This window comes from Hypomesus nipponensis, chromosome 20 (assembly GCF_054491055.1).
Source record: "Hypomesus nipponensis isolate SF chromosome 20, ASM5449105v1, whole genome shotgun sequence".
NCBI classification, from domain to species: Eukaryota; Metazoa; Chordata; class Actinopteri; order Osmeriformes; family Osmeridae; genus Hypomesus; species Hypomesus nipponensis.
The window spans coordinates 5,592,426-5,615,593 of record NC_140380.1 but is presented as its reverse complement, the minus strand read 5'-3'; the positions used below and the strand labels follow the sequence as shown (position 1 = coordinate 5,615,593).

Genomic DNA, 23,168 nt, shown 5'->3' with positions numbered 1-23,168 from the left:
ACACTATTGATTATGCCTTGTAGCCAATGTGTTCGCAAGTCGGTCTTTCAACTAGTCCAATAACGTTATTTTACCGTTGCATAGGCCTACTAGGTTGAATATATAGCCTAATTTTTCAACCCAGCCACAACGCCAATCAAATACGCATATGAGATTGAAGTGTGATGTTGATGTATTCCCTGCCAACTGTAAACTAGACATTTTGTGAAGTCTTTGCAGGAAGGCGCTTAGACATTAACAAGAACCAGTGCAGGGGAGCATAGGCTTTCTTCACCCTGCCTATATGCCTATGGGTCCATGCGAATGAAACCGCGGTATAGGCTACATGTTGATGTTGGACCGCTGTTAAACGAATAGGTCCGAATAATGTTTTGAAATATAAAACCTGAGATAAATAATAATAATCATACGTTTGGATAGGCTACAGATCAGAATCCTATCAAAGTGGTTTAATGCTGAAGATCAACGGCCGGTTAATGTAGGTGACGGGGACACGGTGTCCTCCCTTGAACCTGCAATAAAGGTTCATGTTAAATATCCAGCAGATGGCGCGCGTAATCAACTGAACACCCCAGACATGATCCGGCCTACTGTACTTGTTCACCATGAGAAATGGCGTTTGTTTAGCGCGACACACTGACAGGATTTTCGCGTTGTGCAATTTGTTTTAAGCTAAACCAAAATAATTCCATTCAGTACAGTTTGATGATTAGGCCTATGAGCCTACTATAATCTAACACACATTATGGCGATGAATCAAACTTTATTGAAATGAACCAAGAAGGCTCATTTGACCCATTGAATTTTAGTAGCCCATATAGTTCTCATGCAAACTGCAGTTCCACTTGAAAATGTGAATGATGAGGGATAGGCCTACATTTAGGAAATTCGTCTTGTTGCCCTTCGTTTGTGTTTTGGTGATATTATTAACACATTACTATCAGATTTGGATGGATTTTTTAAGTCTAGACGTCAGACAAGAGCGCGCGCACACACACCTGTCTCTGTCTAGACAGGGAGGGGGCATGAAGGCAAAAGGGGGGAGGGGGATCCCACACGACCCTATTGCTTCGTTCTGTGCCAGTCAGAAGTTATCTGTGAACGCATTGGAGAACAAAAAATGCAATATTGCTTTACTCATTCTGATTGGCCCGCTAAAACGTCGCCATTTTTTTGGTTGGCTTGAGGTCAGCTCGGGACGTTAAAAAATAAATAAATGAGAAAATAGAAATGCGTAGAAAGTAAAAGACGCGACAGGCAATCTAGCTTGTTGGTCCTAAAAAGATTGGCAGTCACCTCATCCAATATGAAGCTGCGAACCAATGGACAACGTTACTGACAACGACTTTGACCAATAAGAAGTACAGGCACGCGTATTATATGTAATTTACTATTGACTGCCATTCTGAGCAACGCTGGGAACATTTCATTAAAGAGTTCATTCAGTATTAACAGTACGCTATATCCCGAGGCTTCGGGGATCAATAGGCAACGTTATACTCTACAGCTGGCTATCTAAGACTAAACGAAGCAGCCTTGTAGATGGTGAGAGACACTAAAACGGATTTATGGTGAACAATAGGCCTATAGGTTAGTCTACACATTTAGCATACGTATGAATTTAAACATTGAGACGAGGATTTTTATGAAACTTTTGCCTCTGCAGTTCATGCTGGATCCCAGCACTCCCCTGTTTGCTTTGGAGGACCATTTACCATTTCGAAACCACTATAGAACCAGTTACAACGTCCCACTATGTGCTGTAGGACGAGTGAGCGGCTCTACGATTGGGGCATAATAATGTTGACCGATTTATGATCCAGCCTACACCGCTCAAGACAGTGCGCCCTGTTCCAATCGTAAGTGAAAAGGCGTGCCTGCCCAAAATATTCAACGTATAGTTAAAAATGGGAGGGCACACTTGAAGTGAGGTCCTCTATGAAGGTAGGCTGCAGCGTGTGTTTATTGATGAGATGAAAGAAAATGGAAGTGAGAAATGAAACAAAGTAAGGGAAAATATTAGAATCGAGGCTTTGCCGGGGAAAAACCGGGAGGCTGTTAAACGCTGCCACCAGACGAGGACTCACGTTGGACAGCAGGTAAGAAATTAGCTAAATTATAGAAAGGGGCGGGTGTTCATATAGTATCTATAAGGCTATTTATAAGATCAGCACTAATACAATGTATGAAATATGCAAACTTCACAAGAGTGTAAGCATGTGGTGCTAATGGAGAAAATATTACTCTAGAGTTTCTTCTCCCATTACCTTCGACTCAAATACACAGGAAACTTTAGCTATTCTGTCATCCCAGATCAACATCAATTAATTATAAGTAAAATTCAAAATTATATTTTGTAGGAGTAGGCCTATAGCCTATGTTCACAGTTTGGGTTCACGATAGTCTTGTCTATTAATGTTCGTATCCGACCAAAAAGACGCGCTGAGCATGACGTGAGAAGTTGCCCATCTGTCATTATTCTCAACATGATTACCTTTACCCCCAAATTGTTAAAGAGTTTTATTTTTAACTGTAATTAATCTATTATCTTCATGCATCGTTATTTCAAGATTAGTTAGCTAGACTGTGGTCAAGCTCCTTCATAAAACTCTCAATAAACAACATTCCCTTGACATCTGGAGATCTAACCGACCTATAGCGCGCGTGTACATCTTTTGAGTTAATGATTAACAAGAGGAAATGGCCATTTAAACAAAAAACAAATAGATAAATATATATAGTCTGTACGTATGTACATATATTAACGTCATTTGCGATTTCTCCGGACAATGTAATAAAAAAAAAATTGTCACTTGTTGGCCCGAACAATGTCCGAAACAGATATATGCCCCCAGTTGTAACAAAGCAGCTTATTTTTTTTAATCAGACGTGGGTCATAATATTAATGTCCTAATGAATTCCAAGTTCATATAACCAATACATATAACCTAGTGTTTTGTCGAATTAAATCAGTCTTGCCAAAGCAACATCTGTCTGGCACAGAGGTAACAGCATTTGAGCTAATATCACAGGCTAAAGATATGAAGGACCGCGGATTTAGTTCCACTGATGAAAGAAAAACTGTCCTTCTGGTCTGGATTTTGGAGCCATGTTTAACAAAAGAAGGGCATCCCTTATTGTTATATAGACTATTTCAGATGGGCTAAGATAACGCCCATGCGTACCAATAGCAAATGAACAATATTGGTTACATTAACGTGATGACGACATAGCATATTAACGATGTATGATTAATAACAGGGTTTCTCGAATTGGTTAAACATGTTTCCAATTTCACTTGGAAAGAATCCATAAGAAAATATCTGAGTTCTGCAAATGCTAATCACGGACTACTAATAAGGCGAGCGCTAATGGGAGCATACTATTGCTGATTCATAAAGTTTCTGAAACTGTGTCATGTTCATTTAAGACTAAAGCCTACTTATTCTATTCATTGAAACTAACACGTCCGGATATATCACCTTTATACAAAGCAAAACATGTGGCCGAATACTGTAGCCCTAAATGCTCTGGTTAGCAAGTTCATTTGAAACATCTTAAGCACATGATGACCTTGGAAACATGATTTCCTCGAGGTCCCACTGGATACATTATGTGTGTGTGTGTGTGTGTGTGTGTAATATCACCCATCTGCAAGCCAACGGTCTGTCTCCTAAATGTCAAATGTTCCTTAATGTTCCACATTGGGTCACATATTTCTGTGGGTTTGTGAAAATATTGTTGTCAATTATCAGTGATGCAAAAGTTTAACAATTCGATCTAATACAGTTATTTCACTGAAGAACCATGTTTAGTACAAACCCAGTGGTTTACCGTTCAGGAGTGCAAAGTTACGCATTCTAAGGCCTGTTATATCTAAATAAATATTCGGTATAGGTATTAGATAGGTGATTTTGGTACTCTTAACTTATTGATGTAAAAAATTGAGTCTCAAAATCATAATTGATTGATTCCAAACAGGCCTCCTTTTATAATTTACTTCGATCTTTGTTTGTAGAACAATAACATACTTTTCTAAAAACAAATATCCCCAAATCTAGATTAAGACCATAATGCCATTTTATAATTACAGTTTGTTTATCTGTTTCAATTGATTCCTTTGCAGAATATGTAAGCCTGTTTTTTAATTGTACAATTTATGGAAGGTAGGCTCGTGCACATTTGAACTCTCAAATATCTTGTAACGCAGGGTGAGGGTGGTTGGTCCAGCAGTATCAAGCTGTGTAGCAACCCACCCTTGCAGTGCCTGAAGGATAGTGAGCTGGTTATCCCTCTCTGAAAGACAACAAAGTGAGAGCATCCTAACCAGAGTGCGGAAATCTGAGCTTGTAGGTGACATTTTCAAAGCAATCGGTAAAACATTGGTCTGTATGTATGAGGTGGTGTTTCTCTGTCGTTATGTTTGATCTATATACATGATTGCTAGTGAGACTTACTGATTTGAGAGTAGGATAGCTTTGTCATCTTCAATGGGGTCATAAGGTCACTGTAGGCAGAAGTACGTATTAACTGCAAAACTGTCTCCGAATTGTTAAGTCTGGTTAAATTGATTAAATGTAAGATATTTTTGGCTTATTGTGGCAACCATTAGACCCTTGCTGATCTTTCAAAATTATTAGAAAAATCAGTTGATGCTGTTATTTGATATTCTTGATAGAATATCATACAGTTACGGAAAGGTTATTGCCTATATTTTAACAACGTACTACATTATAAAACACTATTTAACATGTTGTTCAATCGTGTTTTTGAATGATTACAGATGTTTATGAACATTTTCTGCCTCCCATCAGGCTTGGCCCCCATCTCTCACACTTGCATTGCTAACAACACTAGTTAACTTTCTATTTAAATATTACAAGCACCTGAAGGTGGATTTTAATAATATGTTATTCAGTCAACAGGGTGCTTAAATTATAAGCAAAGCAAGCCAAAACGTTGGAAAAATTGGAGAGCTACTCTATGTACATCAACACATGAACCATTTGCTCAAGACACATTCCAGAGTCCTTCCTTACTTACTCGATGGTGCCTCCAATGGACTAACCCTTACCGTAACATGTAGAAACAGTTTGGGGAACATGAATTCAGAACATCCTAAAAGTGTGAATTTGAATGTTCAACAAATGTTTATGTAGGTCATATCTTACATCATTTACGTTTAATCACTATTAAATGGAGGATTTATATTTCCATTCATTGATTCAGCCTTTCATCCCCAGCAATAGGTCTGGATCGGCTTACAAAGACACTTCCAGATGTGATTTGTGATGTCATTGTCAGATGGGGAGGTTTTGGAGGTCCATCTTAAACTGAAAGGTGAGAGACATGACAGTTATGCACAAAAACCTGAACCTGAACAAAAACCTGAACCTGAAATGGACAACTACTGAATTACATTTGAGTCTTTGCATGATGTTTCACAGTAGTGCAGGAAGTCAACACCTAACCCACAATTTTAAAGGTCCCTCTCTATAGCTCGCTAGTTAATGCATGAAATGTCACAATGTACATGATGGAGATGATGATGATGATGGAGCCCAGGTCACCATTTCCTCTCCCCCAATTGTCTTATACTAAAGCACACCTTCATCATTCATGGGTAACATCCTATCAGAGGTTGCGGGTTGAAATCCCATTCCTGTGACGTTTGTCACTTTGGATTAAAGCGTTTGCTATATGATTTATTATTATTGTTATAACATTAGGTCTTCAAAGTCACCAAGCAGGCTATGGGAATACCAAGGCACATATGTGAAGGCCATTGTCTGTGTAGGCCATAAGTTCACGTGATCCCTTTCACTACTTCAAAATGGCTTTAACTGAAAATGTGTATTTCAACACACTAAACTCTGGATCTTTGCCATGATGGTGAAGGTGTAGAGGTCGAGAGTGGTTTTGCAAGACTTCAGTGCAATAGCACACATTGTATACTTTTAGGATTTATATCTTTTTTCAAGACAGCTACACACCCATATCTGATAAATTATCCACCTTTTCTACTTGCACATTTTAGATAGTAGGCTTGCAATTATTTTATTTTGACAAAAGACTTGGATCATGTAAAATAGTAATAGTCTTTGACTATAAATGCAAACACGAGGGCCCAGGCATTTCAATGATGTGAAAAATGTATCTTGGATTCTAATAGGGAAGTTGTATGTTTGCCAAGCTGCATGTCTGTCCTCAGTTAACCCAGCTACCCATATGGTTTTCGACAAGTCATGGTGAGATCACTGTGTTTTCAAGAGTGGGAAAGTATCTGGAGATTGCTTTTAAAAAGAAGAAGAAAAAATAAGAAATATATACATATATTACATGGATTATGCCAAAACTAACTTAACTCTGTATTCTCTGAAATAATTGTAATGTCTCATGCTAGTAAACATCTCAAAATACAGAAGCCAAGACTGTACAACTGAGTACATAACTTGACAGTATCTGCACAATGGCATTTGTGCGATAAAGCCAGGGTTGCCCCACAAAAGGTTAAGACTATTAAGACCCCAAAGTCTTTCCACACCTCATTGTTACTTTTTATTTGAAGCAATAAGGTTTTTGTTAGATTTTAGAACATAGTTGGCAGACTTAATGTAAGCTATATCTGTGGATGTTTCCTAGTGCTACCAGTGCAACCTCAGGAAATCCTTATGTGTTATTTTGTAATGAAGACCAACTGCCAAAAAAACAACAACTATCCAAACATTTCAAGCATGAAATGGATCACGATTAGCAAGCGTTATGCATAATTGACTATAGCTGCTAGCTCTTTAGTATTATTTTTAGCAGGTATGCTGACTGACACAGACAGTGTTTACAACTACCTACTGTAGCTTGCATCAAAGGAGATTGTGCAACTGCAGATCGTTAGAAAATAAAAGTACTACCTCTTTTGGCGAATGTTGATCACATTCTTACAAATGAATACCCAATGTAAGCAAGCCTAATATTATTAATGTCATTGTCTAATAGTCTAATAGCAATCACACATTTGTTGTTGGCCTTCTGGAAGCCGAGTTTGGATTAATATTGTCTGATAGATTTGCTCACTCAAGATTCAATGCTGATGTATTTGTGGTATTGGGCCCTTTCTGGTAAATAATTTGAGTATTTATTGAAGAAAAAACGCATTAATGGGCTTCTGGCCGCTACTCCTTCCTTGTGAAATGGCTGGCTTTCTCGCAAGCTCCTCTTGCAACACAAAAGTTTATGGTTCAAGTTTGTAAAGCTTATTTTCACATTGGCAGTATGAGTCGACCCATTCTGGATTAACGGTATACTGTATCGTACCTTTGTTTCTTCATGTCACAAAAATAATTTGTTTTTGTAAATAATGCTAAATGTTTTACATGCATGACACTATGTTACGCCGAGGGCCAGGAGTTTATTTGATGTATTTATTTATTTTATTCATGCCTTAAAACTAACTTCCTGTATTTACTGAATAGAAATAGAATGAACCCCAACCTAGTGGGCACAGGTTGGCTGTTCAGCAGTCGTAAGGACAGCTTTTCTGATGTTGTTTTTTTCCAGTCTCATTGAAATCCTTAAGGAATCAGAACTTGCCTGGTGCAAACAGGTCAAATGGTCTGGCTGTATGTTTCTCTTGTACTTTGTTAAAATCAACTCTAGAATGATTACATACAAATGTGAGAGGTTTGATGAGAACAAAGAGCAAACATTAAAGTAAAGACATTGGACTTGGGTCAGTTGGAAGGGCATGAGCAGGTCTGTTTTTGGTCATATGACATCAAGACAAGAAAATAACCGTAATTCAACATCGGACTGATATTGTGTACCCTCTGGCAACCCTGTTTCAATCAGCTTTCAACATGCCATAGTTAAATCTAATGCAAGTGTAAAGTTTACTGGTTTCTCAAGCTCTTGCAGCTAACCTTACTAGCTAGAAACTAGCCAGTATGCCTTTGGCCTAGGCACGTTCAGTTGGACACTACGTATAGAGTACTCTGGCTAACCATGTTACCATCTGTCAGCATATGACTATTATAGATAAGTCATAAGAGCTAACAAGATATCACTTCTGTACAACGTACCCTATTTCAGAGGTTATATCTGCTTTTAACACAATGCGAGTAGCCATACAGTTTATTGTTCCTAAATTCGTCTTATATGTTTAACTTACTGTCTTATAGTCTACTGTTGATTCTGACCTAATGTTCTTGAAGAATGACATGGCTGATTGTAACATACAATGTGTTTAGTGTTTCCGTAGGTCATGTGAATGATTTAATTAGGCCTCATGAAACCATAAATGGTTGTCTTGAATTGTATAACTCTACAAGGTCTTGGTAGTGTATAGCTTTTGGATTTTGTTGCGGTGCAGCGCAATGACAGAGCACTTTGAATGTAGGATGAGGAGTGTTTTTTTTCCCCCCTCCCAGCTCTCCAACATGACGAACACTGTTGCTCTTGATTATTTCCCTTCCTAAAATGTTTCAGTTGCTATGGTCACCTGTGCCAAAAAATGATAAGTCTCTAATTGTTCAAATATCTGCTTCAGGGTTGGAGCATTTGTGAGACTATCACATGAGTAGTCAAATGGTTCATCGTCTGAACAACTCATTTCTAAAAGCGTAGAATAACAGGGAATAAGTACTACTTGATTAGTGTTTCTGCAAATAACATCCTGATACTGACTGCATTTTCAGTGCAAAGTGGTCTGATCAATGATTTATGACAGTCTACTGTGCAATTTGTCTTGCCGATAAATAAAGTAGGTTTTATTCAGTATGTTGTAAGCTTGAAAATATAAAAAAGTGCCTTAAAGATCATTATACCTTCTGCAATCTGTAATAGTAGCGGATGTGTTTATGACACGAGGTGATATAGCTGAGCACGTTGTCCAGCCAACAAATTTGCTACCGTTAGACAAACCGTGTACACTTGTGTCCTGATGATTTGAGGTCATGTGTAATTAAGTCTGCTCTTGGTCATGGATATCCCCATCATGGTAATATTATTGCCAAGAAATTGGGTCCCCTTTATGAAAGATGTGCAGCCCAACGTAGCTACAGCCCGGGCCCATTAGCCACAAGTGCCATCGTGTCTTAAAGAACCATGGCCATATTGCAACCATTGTCATGCTCGCACCTTATTTTACACAGCCCTTCATCAAATACCATCATTAGCGATTTGCTTCATCCCCTCCTGTTGTCAATTAATTTGGGATCATACGTCTGATGCTTTGTATGAGTCCAAGTGATCGTTTAGACTGAGTGATGCCCAACAAAACATAGAAATGTTTGTGTCTAAGCAGTGTAGCTGTTTAGTTTGTGTTGTTTTTTAAATGTAGTTGATTTTACACTAGGTCCAGTGGCACAGGTCGAAGGTAAATCAATTACCACAAAAAATTAGTGCTTGTTTTCCACTGATTCAACTGAAGTGTGTTTTAGGTGCATTAAGCATATTATCAGGCAATTCTGATGTTTATACTTAACAGCACAATAGCTGGATTTTAAAACACTCCACAGTAATAAAGCATGTAGTGCTCTATATTGTTCATTAATTTAATTAGCCAACAGAATGCTGTGGGCGAGAATATTAAATTATGAAATATTTAATTGTTTTGTGTTCAGATGAGACCAAATTTGAATTTTGTTTGGTTTATTACCAGTTTGAAAGGTCACGGTTGAGGTGTGTAAAATGTAGAAGTTATTTTGAATTAAGAAATTGTAATAGTACTCAGTACTTGAATAGTGTAACTGTATCATATACTGGAGTTTGGTTGGTTGCAAATATGGAAATGGGCAATAATACATTAACCAAATAATTCAATGTGTGTTTGGATGTTTTCCTGAATCCCAATTTTTTTATCAGATTAAAATTCCGGCCCAAACAAACTGTAGTTTATCAAATGTATGGTTGAAATTGAATAGGAATCCAAATTGTTTTCACATTAAGAACATTAATTTATGAAATCCTTTCCTAAATAAATGTTTCCTAAATCATACTTATTGTTGCACTAACAACTAGCAGTAATACAACGACTGTTTGTCATCTTCATGAATAATGGGGTCAGTGTAAACTATGTTCCTGATTTATCATAATCATATAGTATAACATGCACTTCAGATGATCACAATGCCAAAGTAAACCCTTTTCCCTTTTTGTGGGCACAAATGAGGAGAAAATGTATGCCTGTACTGTGTATTGTAAGTCAAATTTGCATATTCAAGATGTATATTATTCACATGGCTGACACCGTCTCTTTTCACAAGCCTGCCTCTCATCTCTGTCCTCCACCCCATCCCCCTATCCCCACCTTTTCATTTTCCCCCTAGATTAAACTGATTTCCAAATTCGGCACAGTGTATTTTATGAGGTTGCCAACTAATTAAGGCAGCCGTGATTAACCTGAACTCAGATTGCCGATGCTGTTCTCCTCCTGTCTCTCGCCTTTTTCCGGGGTCTTTGTTGTGGCAGTAGGGCATGGCACTGGCAGTCTGGAGCATTGTGTCTGATTTCTAGCAGACAAACTGACCTCTGGGGACGTATTGACAGCTAACTCTACAGAGACAGGCTCACAGTGCAGACAGAAAGAAAGAGATGGAGAGAGAGAGAGAGAGAGAGAGAGAGAGAGAGAGAGAGAGAGAATGAGAGGGATGGAGGGAAAAAGAAAGACAAGGAGTTTTTCAAAACAGTGAGATCAGTCTCAAAAATATAGTTTTGATTTCCAGAAATAAGAATATTTGTAACTATATTGTGGGACAAGGGCAGCAAGAAACACAGTACAGTGTTTGCCAGAGCAATAGGGAGTGAAAGAAAATGGCTGCCTCCAGAAAGGATCTAATTAATTTTGAAGGATCATCAGCCCCTTTCGTCCAAGGCGGGGAAGGGAGAGGGGTGTGGGGGAGGGGTGTGTGTGTGGGGTGGGGTGGGGTGGGGGGGGGGTTGAGACAGACCCCTGGACTGATTAGCATTCACTGCAGGTAGGAACTGGCTGCTGCTCACCCACTGTGTCACAGCCAAAATGGAATCACTCTAGTGAGTGGCAGTCTGGGCAGTTGAAGCCTGCTTCCCTCTGGCCAGCTCTTTTGTTGCCCATATTCACCTCACTTCACCCCTCAGACAGGTGCATTTACATGTCTAGATTGTGACCAAAGCCAGGGAGGTAATATATGTATTTGTTGGTGTTGCCTAAAGATATTACCCACAAAGAGGCCTTTGGCATCAGGTCGAAGTCATCTGTCCCTTACCAAACATGCATTAGAAAATCATTTATTAAAGTTATTTGTAGTTTATTTTCAACACACAATAAATGTGTACTGTGTGTGTGTGTGTGTGTTGATTTCCAATAAACAGTTTATTGGGTTATACATGCAGCCTTTGATATCACCCAGTGTTGTGAAATATTATTGTGCAGGAAATTAAGCTTGCTTTACCACCAGTTTATGATAACATCCAGAATGAATGCAGTGAGTTAAGTATTTTAGTCTCAGTACAAAACAAAAAAGAAAACGGAATGTTCTCTGTTGAAAATGTTTACATTTGATTAATTTAGCAGATGCTTCAATCAAGATTGATATACATCTATCATATACAAACTATATAATATAAGGCAAAAGATCCCAGATCTAAATGCATAGTTTGGAATAGTCTGTATTGACATTTAACGTATATATGCATGTACAAGAACACACACACACACACACACAGCAGACGCCTATTGAATTAATAAACATGATGTGCATTAGTTAGTAGGCAAGGATACCATTGTAAAAATATATGTTTTAAAACAGATCAAGACAATCAGGAGCATTAAACCAATCTCAAGTGCAGCTAAATATAACAGCATTAAGATAGACAATTGTATGCAAACTCATTATTCCTGTCTTTGCTTTTTCTTTCCCAGTCATTAACATTGTCCTCCATAAAGTTGAAACTGTCCCAAAGGGCAACACATATTTGTAGTTCCAAATCGTCAACAGAAGCCATCATTTGACTCAGTTTCCCCTCATGTTGTTATGGACTATTTTTATGCTCAAAATGTGTCACAGTATGTTTGGCTGCATGTATCTTGTATGTATAGCTTTTTTAGAAGTGCTTGTAAACCTGGGAATCACATGCTGCACGTTGTTGAATGCTTGTCTTGTGTTAGTGCATGAATGCCTTATGTGTTGTGTTATTATATATCTGAGGCAGTCGTGTTCTGGCATCCTGGTCAGACTGGCGGACTGCCTTGTCTTATCAGTATTGATTGCAGATAAACTGAACACAATCACACAAAGAGAAGGGGTATAGGTACTTGTTTGTGTTTGCCAGCTTTATTTGACGTTTGATATTTTAGGTATGCATCACAGGCACTTATGGGTAAACATTAGACTTAGCATTGGAATGTATTAGAAAAGGTAAGGCAATCAATACTATCAAATTATGTTACAAGAAAAGTGTAAAAAGAAGAGATGCTAAAGTCAGTCAATGCAAGTTACTACATAAGTTATAAGATAATATCCCTGAAGGTTGGATGGATGAGGGAGGGAGGCAGAAAAGTTATAATTGTACAATTAATCAAATAGTCTACAGAAAAAGAACACCTGTAGGGTTCAGATAATCTGAGATCAACTTTTAGATGAGAAACAATCACATTCAATATCTGATTATTCTCGGATTGAACTGTAGCTGCCTTTTAAGTGGAAAATAATATAGACACATGATAGAGACACATAATAAGAAAAAAGAAATACACTCTCATGCCTGTAAATAAAACACATAGACATCTCCATTACAGATATATTTTGATATTAGATATTGCATGGAAAACCATAAGAGAAGGATTTATTCCTCTTATGTTGACCATGCAGCACGTACGATGATTCATAAATCTTTTTAAATACAATTCTGGATTAAATGATTATCAAGGTAGGCCTAAATAAGGTTATATTATCACAAAGAAGAAATGTGTACATAATTCTATGACAAAGACTTGAGTGAACACGTTCCATTTAAATGGGCTACTATTAAAAACAAGTTTTTATTTATGCGGTACTTTTTTTTCTTCCAAATGACCATGCACAACTCAACCGATGCCCAAACAAGGTGTTTTCATGATGTAGAATATTATATCTGAAGTACATAGGTAATCTATCTATTTCAATTACTTAACTAGCCTAGCTAGATAGCAAGTATTAGCCAGTTTACGACTTCACACGCCAGCCGGCCAGCCGGGCCGGCATAATGTTCCAACTAATAAAAAGGTTTTGCGGGAAAAATAAGTAACGTAAAGAAAACAGGATAACAAAATGTGAACAGAAAACAGGCAGCTAATGTAGTTTTGCAGTAGCTGTCTATGGATCTATGTAAGAGAGTTGTTGAGGTATTGAGAGCTATAAGTTAAGTAGAGTTGGCTTGTCATCGTTTAAACTGCTATAACGCTAAATGGCTAGCTCTACCTAGCTCGTTCAAACAACGGTCGTAGGCTCCCAATCCTGTTATCCTAGCGATGAGCACATGACGATGGGGGTTGTTTATAATAAAGTGAAACAATTAAAAAGGTGAACATAGAGTATCTTTCAAACTAGCTGCTGCACACGGTTGTCATTGTATTGCACAAGTTAATGAATTAGCTGCAGTCCTGCACAAAAATAGATGGGATGTGCAAGTTGACAACTTCCCAGATGTGTAGCCTGTGCTTATTTGGTTTTGCCTATGTACAGTCATTTACAATGTGAGTTGGTGTACCAAAGGGCTTTGCTTTGTGAAATGGTGGAGATGGTTAGTTTGGGGGGGATTTCGAATGGAAGTGCTGACCAAACCATAACGATATCAAAGTAACAACACACATTGCAACCCTAGGATCAAAGGGTTAAATTCCAAAAACGGCTTAGCTTTAAAGAATCGTAGCTGACCCCACGAGAACATTTTCACCAAGGACAAAACACTCCCAACAGTAATGGCACCAATCTTTCTAAGCATGAGAGGAGCTCACAGATAAGATAGGGAAAACGGAGGGCTTAGCATTAATATTGTTTGAGACAAACAAGGCTTCAATGCAGTTAATAGCCTTGACTTGAATTGTGGGTGGATAAGGTATGAAGAAAAGAGAGATGCTTACTTCTAGTCGGTTGACAGCAGTTACAGAGATAACAGTTACTCCCCACCTCCCTTAAAAGGAGGGGGCAGAGAAGTTACAATGATCTTACTGTCTCCAGAAAAACACAGCTGAGCAAGGGAACATGTCAGAGAAAGTTTTATGTAAGTTTTATCATACATTTCAAATGTAATCACTGAATGCATGCTGGTGCTCAAGCTGCCATTGTGGAAGGCGTCATGTCTCAACCAACAGTGTCTTTTGTGGCTTTGCAAAATCTCTTTCCCAAGTGAAGGTCAGAGAACTCATTTTAAGGGATGAAGCAAAACAATACATTCCCCTACAGAAGCGTACAACAGATATTTATGAGGCATGGTTCCAGCTAAGCTAACCTTAACCCTAAATACACCACCTGTACTTGCCTCTTAACTACTGTACCACTCAAACTTTCTCTCTTAGGACTGTCGACTGTAGTGGACACACAAACTCCGGACTCTACAGGTTACAAAGAAAGGCATTGATTTAGGAGATGTGTGCATACAGACTGACCATACACATACAGAGGATGTGAAAAGGCCTTTTCATACAAATTCACTGTTAATAGTTGTAACCATCAGCTACGGTATGGGCATCTCCTGTAATCAGTACACAAGAAGATATATTTTTTTCAGACCTAAAAATAGGACAATCTGGACAAGTCAAACTGGAATGTGAATAGATGTGTTGGAAGAATGCGGTGTTCCTGACCAGTAGTTTAGTTAACTGCTAAAAGGATATTTGGCCCTCTGACCATATGATTTCCTGCCTTGAAATACAATTGGCAGTCAAGTGTCCACTAAACAGCAGTGGGATATGTCCTGCTGGACAAGACATTCCCCTGTATTGTAAATTCTTTCACACAGGTCACCCTGAATTGACCCCAAATATCGCTGATTGGAAGGCATCAAATTGAGTGATTGAAAAATACATTGCTTATGGAATGCTGTTATTTATCCCCTTATTTTACCAGAGCCTTCTTATCCTCAGCATCCACACGTACATACTTTTCAATTCATGAGCAGAAGTCAGCAACATACAATACAAAAGTGTGCGTCGTATAGTGTAGCAGGAAAAAAATCAAGGACGACAAAACGCACCGCCCTGAGAGCACCACACTCCCGCACGACAATGTGTCGCTTTACGCATCGCCTCTGTCCTCTTCACCCAGGGTGGTACTGAAGGAACCACTGTGGCAGAACGACGCATGAATCTGGCCAAGACAACTGAAGGTATAGCCCAGCACTGGTCCCTCACCAACACCACCAGCAACCTGTAGCGCAACCCCGGCCTCATCACAAGCCTCATCTACATCTTCCCAACAACTTGTCATCTGACTGTGAGTATTCCCCGGTGTGTGTGTGTGTGTTGTGGGTGGATCCACACTCGGAGGCAGCCTGTCAGGATCTGTGTTTTTGGGAGAGGATGGATAGGCATGATTTTCCAGCTGGAGCTAAGCTCGGTGTTACTGGAACAGTTCACCTGCTGCCCCTGTGTTTTTTCGTTTATGATTTGGTTTCCCAGGAGTCTAAAAGTGTAAATGGATTCTACTTTGTCTTTTAATCTCTTCAATTTGAATGTACAGACAGAGGTTCACAAAGGCCGATAGGAAAAGATACAGGGATTTTATCCACCGTGGCAGAGATATGCAACCACATCCCAGTTACACTTTGTAGTGGACCAAAATGCTATGCAGATCCATTTTTTTCCCATAACATTATCTGATTTCAAATGTGTTATTTGTCTGTTCATTATATGAAATACTAATACACACAATTCAACAGCTTTTCTGGGGTATTGATGGTCAAGGCCAAATGTATTTCACATGTGAGATGTCACACTTGAGTTTCATACACAAATGTAGGCACTGTGGCAAAAAAAAAAGAAGTGACACCCAGATGTAAAACAGTATAGGTTCAAGAGCCTTTATGCACAGGATGTGGGATGAGTGGTTGAATGAAATTATGTAAATTAATGATTGTATGCAAAGAGGGGGAATCTCATTGAAGAAGGTGAAGAGGATTGTGAAACGAATTAGTTGATAAACTGAGCTGGAGGGTTAATACAAAGCAGTTCCATCATTTGCTAAACAATGTTGTTCTGCTAAGAGATTTGATTTTTAAAAAAAAGGTCCTCACATTACCAGGATAAAAAAAACAAGCAGCATACAAATGTTGTACTCAGGCAAAGCTATGGAAATCCATTGTTTTTATTTCCATGGTTTTCCAATCATTATTCAACAACCAGTGAGGGAACATTGCTCTTAAATTGTTTTGTTGTTCTAAATTTAGTTTAACCAATGCATATATATATATATATATATCGAGTTCTACACTTTGGTTACAAAAATATCATGTCGCAATCCATTATATGGTTGACAGTAGCTTCCTAGACCAAATTGTAATCTATAGACCATCATTCACTATGTTTAACTGTTTGTACTCCCCTTACCATAATGTGCTAAACCTTGCTCGGTCAAATTGGTAGGGTAGAAATATCAGCTTTTATAAAGCTCATTTGTGTCACCCCCAAAAATGTGAGCACAATCACATCACGGTAGCACATGTGGGCCTAATAAATAGGTCATTTAAGCCTATAGCACCACCTGCTGGGGGATGCTGTCTCAAATCAAATGGCTCACTGTACATGTAATACAATTCCTAAGTAGGTGGGAACCATCTTGATTGTCTTGGTCTCCCGCAACAAATTTGAAGGCGCCTCCCGGTCTGTTTGACGAACTTGTTATTGTCTCTATGTCGACTTTGAATAGTTTTGCTTGCATGAATTTATTGAATGAATTTAGAATTTCAAAAACGTTTTCTTCTATTATTGACGGACAGTATATTTAATTCATGTGCACCATGTGCAAAGATAAGACATCATCAGAAATGAGTCACGCCAAATGATCATTCACGACTTGCCCCTTTTGTTTCGGTTTGGCCCCAGGTGACATCAGTTGCAAGGGGATGACCGAGCGCATTCATAACATCAACCTCCACAACTTCAGCAATTCTGTACTTGAGACCCTCAATGAGCAGCGGAACCGCGGGCACTTCTGTGACGTGACTGTTCGGATCCATGGAAGCATGCTGCGAGCTCACCGGTGCGTGCTGGCCGCTGGGAGCCCCTTCTTTCAGGACAAGCTGCTCTTGGGCTACAGCGACATCGAGATCCCCTCCGTGGTCTCGGTGCAGTCCATCCAAAAGCTGATCGACTTTATGTACAGCGGGGTCTTGCGGGTGTCTCAGTCCGAGGCCCTCCAGATCCTCACTGCCGCCAGCATCCTGCAAATCAAGACCGTCATCGACGAGTGTACCCGCATCGTGTCCCAGAACGTGGGCCTGGCCGGCCCGGGGGGGTTTCCCGTCGTCCCGGTGGACTCCGGGCAGGAGACCCCCAGGGGCACTCCGGAGTCTGGCACGTCGGGGCCCAGCAGCGACGCCGAGTCGGGATACATGCAGGCCACGTCGCAGCAGGGCCTGGACCGCTCGTACACGTCCCTGTACCCCTACCCGGGCCTCTCGCTGCAGAACGGCACCCGCGAGCGCAGCCATTACGGGGGCGGCATGTCGGCCAACTACGACCCGGCGCTCGCCCCGCAGAAAGACCAGCACGGCCAGGACCCGCCGTGGATCACCCGCATCCACGAGAGGTCCCAGCAGATGGAGCGCTTCCTGTCCACCGAGACCACCCACTGCCGCAAGCAGCCCCGGCCGGTACGCATACAGACGGGGGGCCTGCACATCAAGCAGGAGGCCGAGGACGAGTACGGCGGCTGCTTCGGCGGCCTGGAGGACGGCGCCGAAGACACCGACCACACCGAGGGCGTCGAGAGCGAGCCCAAGGGCGAGAGCTTCGACTCGGGGGTGAGCTCCTCCATCGGTACGGAGCCAGACTCGGCCGAGCATCAGCACTACCTGCTGGGCTTCGGGCGGGAAGGGGTCAACGAGGGCCACCCCGACGGAGGCGGGGGGCGGGCCCGGTGCAGATCGAGGTGGACGACTCGTCGCCGGAGCAGGTGCACGACGCGGAGGACGGCGGGACGTCCCACGGCGCGAGTGACGGCGCCATGCAGCCACTGCCCCACCCCATCGTGTCCCCGTCCCTGTCGGGTGCCCAGCACTACATGCGCCAGGCCGAATCACACACCAGCAACCTGAGGATGCCACTCACCATGACCAGCAACACCCAGGTGATGGGCACCGCTGGAAACTCCTATTTGCCCACGCTCTTCGCCACGCAGTCGTCGAGCACCAACAAACCCTTTCTGTTCAGTCTCCCCCAGTCCCTAGGAGGCCAGCAGACCCAGTTTGTTGCCGTGCCGCCCCCCTCCATGCCCCCGTACAGCAACCAGATGTCAATACAGGCCCAGCAGCAGCAGGCCGGGGCAGGGCTGGGGCCAGGGGAGAAGAAGCCCTATGAGTGCACTCTCTGCAGTAAAACGTTTACTGCCAAACAAAACTACGTCAAACACATGTTTGTCCACACTGGTGAGTAACGATCTCCCGGCTTGTGCCCGCTCCCATGTACGATACGTTGTGTGACTGTGATGTGTGAAAATTGATTGGACTGTTCTTCGATTTATATTGTGAATCGAAGAACAGTCCAATCAATTTCATCAGAGGTTCGAAGAAGAATCGAAGAAGGTTATTGGTTATTCATTTTTATTTCCAAACTAAAAAGGTTTTGGACTAATATAATGGTAATAAAATAGTAATGCTAATAAATAGACTCAATTAGAAGTCTAATTTTTGTGAAATAATCTTTGAAATTCTGCCTACGTATTTGCAGTTGTACAATATACATACATATGTATGCCAATCAAAATAGAATACAGCCTGAATACAGTACTAATGCGTTTTGGAATGAGCGCTGCCCTTCCACATCGCATCAGTCAAGGCCAGATCGGCGGAGCTGAGAAACTCTTTCGCGGCGCTACTGTTTCTCTCCTCATGTTTTTTTTGTTTGTCTCTCACATCCTTTCGCTGCTGCCTCGTGGCCTTTGTCCCCTAACCCATCCGACTTGTGTGCACATCCAGGTGAGAAGCCTCATCAGTGCAGCATCTGTTGGCGCTCGTTCTCCCTGAAGGATTACTTAATCAAACACATGGTGACGCACACGGGCGTGCGCGCCTACCAGTGCAGCATTTGCAACAAACGCTTCACCCAGAAGAGCTCACTCAACGTTCACATGCGGCTGCACCGCGGCGAGAAGTCCTACGAGTGCTACATCTGCAAGAAGAAGTTCTCTCACAAGACCCTGCTGGAGAGGCACATGGCCATGCACAGTGCCGGCGGCGCCGTTGCGGGCCTGTCAGGGCCGGCGGGTGCCGGCGGGCCTGTTTCCATTCCTTTGCCCATGGCTGTTCCCGAACCTGGCGCCGGGGTGGTGGCCCTGGCCATGCCCATGGGGGGGAGCGCCGGGGTGGGGGGCGGGGTCGGAACAGGAGTGGGTGTGGCTGCGGAGGCAAGCTGCCAAGAAGGGACCACCTACGTGTGCTCCGTCTGCCCTGCCAAGTTCGACCAAATTGAGCACTTCAATGACCACATGCGAATGCATGTCTCCGACGGATAAGTACAAAAAGATACAACTTCTTTTAAAAAGAATGAAAAAGAAAAATGGCACTAGATTTTTTTTTGTTTTTTGGGGGGGTGGGGGGGGGGGGGTGGGCATGAAGAGTAATGAGTATAGACACTGGCACATTAAGTTTCCCAGATAAGAGGTGTTTTTGTTATTCTAAAAGAAAAAAAGATGGTGGCCTTAAGGCTTTGTAGTTTGATATTGATCCACTGGATGGATCCGAACTACTGGCCTCTAAATGTATGCTTTCCTAAAATACTGATCTATGTGTTGAACACTACCGAAAGGCCTACGAAAGAAACACACACACACACATACAAACTCACACACCTATATAAAATATAGAAATGTTTGTATGAGTTTACGTGTCCATGAGTGTACTGTATGTATGTACCGTGGTGTGTGAGTGTGTACGTGTGGTGGTTGTGTGTGTGTGTGTGTGTGCACGCGCAAACATTGCCATGAAATTTCTAACATGGCAGATGTGAATCCATACTGACCGATGTGGACACTATAAGCGTCCAACCTTACTGTGGTATAATTTTCAACAACAACAATAACAAGGAAAAAAATGAAAAAAAAAGTCTTGACTCGGGCTTAATATTCCCTCTAAAAGATATTGATGGTCACAAGATTGCCTTCTTATGTAGGATAAGAAAAGGAGAGTAATTCATTTGACACTGGGCTTTTATTTATTGTTTTGGTATTGAGGGATTACAATGCAGCTGTTGTCGAGGTACAAATTGATTTAATAATTTTACTGAAATATAATTTCCTGTGAGTGATTAGAGGAGTGAATATCTATATGTTTTAGCATTGTTGTCCAAGCATTTTGATGGTTCAGGTTAAGTTTACGAAAATTTGAGTTTGTTGATGCGACAGTATTTTAGCAAAAATGTTATATTGTTTGGAGTTTATATTATTTGCATACACTGCCACTAAAACCCTAGAAGACTGTTAAGGCTATTAGACCTCTTCCATTTCAAATTGTGAGACAAAAAAAAAAAATGAAAGACAGGAAAAGCATTTCTGAAAAGAATATGGAATTTGGGATTTTACATGAACAGTTATGGCAGATTTGAGTATGCGATCGCACTCACTCTCCATTATATTTGCTGCTCCACATCTTGCATCAGACTGTTATCAGCTGTTGATTAAACAAGATTTTGTCATCATGAACATCAATGTTAGCATAATCATCCTTTGACAATGTAAACGTCTATTAAGGATTTAAAGACATCTGTTGATTTGGATTACTGTCAAATATATAATCATTTTCATTGACCGTGCATGGGACATTTACAATATTCAATCTCAATCCAGTGTCTCTGTACAACCTGTCCACCTGAACAACATTGTTGAGCCATTTGAGCAGATGGAGAAGACTAAAATGCACTATTCCCGATAAGTTAGCTCCACCTGGTGGCACAAATGGCCTGCATCTTTTCGACAGGATGTACAGAAAACCAACAGTAGGTAATGCAAAAAAAAACGAAAAAAAAAAAAAAAAATTCACATACCACAACTTGCAGATTTGACTTTCCAGACAACAGTATACATTCCTGATTTCTTGGTAACCTATAGATACAGTGTGTAAAGAGAAGGTTTGGAAGTAAGGGGAGAAGGTTGTTATTCTTGTGTCACGTCACTCAAAATCTCTGTTCTGATATTTGACTAGTTGTACCTGCTTTTTTATCAAAAATAAGACAAACATTTGCTTACAATTGCAAATGAACAATTTTGCTGGGTAGACAACCCATCAGTAGTTGTATCGGTGTAGAGAGTAACTAACCATTTTACAGTACAGTCTGAAAACAATTGTAAGATTTTTAAAATTAAGTGCTACTTTGCACATTTTCTTCAAATGCCTGTGCTTAATCTTGAATTGTTTTACTTAAGAAATTACCTTCTATGATTTTCTTTTCTCATTTTTAAAGAAAAAAAGTTCTTAAAAGCTTGATAAGAGGACTGCATTATTTTCTTGCATATATGTTGCACTGCTTAAACCGATAAGTGCACTACTGTTACCAGAGATATTATAGTTTTAGAGAAGAATCATTTTTATCTATTTGGTTGTAGTTCACATGTATTACAAAATGCTTTGTTCCATAAGGTTATTCAATGTTTCAGCTTTTGTTAACGCTTGCAAATACGTATGTTTTGTGCTGTGTTTGTGCAAGCAATTATTTTTTATTTAAATCCGAACCATCGTGTGAGCTTGTCTCTCTTTTTACCTTTTTAATATATTCTTTTCAGGAGTTTATCCCCTCTAACAACAGTTTGCATTGCATACATTAGAACAGATGCTGAATTTTCATATAAAAACATTCATGCCAAACTAAATCCAAAAAAGGAAAAAAAAAACATTTATAGTGTGTGTGGATATAACTGATATGTGTGTTTTAGAACAAGTTTCTTGGGGAATTAGGGTGGGAGATTGTACGTAGCTTATTTGCTATCTGTAAATTGTACACAAGTGTGTGTGTCCCTTCCCTTGTGTTTGTATGTCTGTGTGAATGTTTGTGTGTGACATATAATCAAATTGTTGATGTCCCAAGTGGAGGTGGAATATCTGAACTGTAGGGCTTCCTTTGCAATATGCAGTGCAGGTACTTTGAGCAACAGCTTTTTCTAACGTTCTTGGGCTGAAAAATAAATCTGTCGTGTAGATTCTCTAACTGTAGAGCATTGGCCCTAATGGAACCATTGCCCCTAATGGAAGACCTATGTGCTGTTAAGATTAAATGATTTTATTAGCTTAAGCTTTATCACCGAAGTCTATTGGAAGATATGACCTGATGAGATCATTCAACAAGTGTCACAAATTTGGTCAAATTTGTTGTGTTTTCATATTGAAAAAAGAAAACAAGAAACTGACGTTAAGTGGACATATCGCAGAAATACCAAAGCTGTGATTTTGGTTCTTCAGAAGCAAAGTTATCTATGCTATAGCTATCTATAATGGTCGATCATACAACAATGCTGGGAACAATATTTGAGGTTACACCTGGTCAGTGAAATCGCATTAGGTTGTAGAGAGAAATTCAGCAATTAGTGCATTGGGCAGGTCTTCGTCTTGGTGCCTTTTTCTGCAGAGGTCAGCGACACTGAAAGAAGTTAGGGTCTACGTTGCAGCTCATGTTACCATTGCCAAGTGGCTATAGATGCTGCATACCCTACAGTACATAGAGACTAGGTTCTGTTGTTGTTTGCTTTATCTGACAAAATGTCAAGATTAGCTGAGATCTATTTCAAACAGTAGGCTATTAGTCCTGCCATTCTGTTGGTGTCTGCCCAGCGTGGTTGCAAAGATGTCTGGAACCAGTCTGACTTCAGATCATTACTTTGTGTTCACTGAGTTAGCCCAGATGCAGTCAGAGCAATGTTAACCTAAATTAGCCAATATTTTGTGTGATAAATGTATGAAATGCACTATTGACTGTAGCTAAATGTTAGTTTGTTGACGTCAATGGAAGAGCAGTC

General features: G+C 40.4%; 1 protein-coding gene across 1 annotated transcript; it reads left to right on the top strand.

Moving 5' to 3' along the window:
* The first annotated feature begins 1,449 nt into the window (after positions 1 to 1,449).
* On the top strand, positions 1,450 to 19,745 carry zbtb20 (zinc finger and BTB domain containing 20). Its single transcript, XM_084683957.1, is given in 6 exon segments — positions 1,450 to 2,099; positions 5,244 to 5,340; positions 15,276 to 15,443; positions 17,051 to 18,078; positions 18,081 to 18,594; positions 19,144 to 19,745. Coding segments are annotated over 3 exon segments (2,058 nt in total). The 5' UTR covers positions 1,450 to 2,099; positions 5,244 to 5,340; positions 15,276 to 15,443; positions 17,051 to 17,070; the 3' UTR covers positions 19,680 to 19,745.
* The last annotated feature ends 3,423 nt before the right edge of the window (positions 19,746 to 23,168 follow it).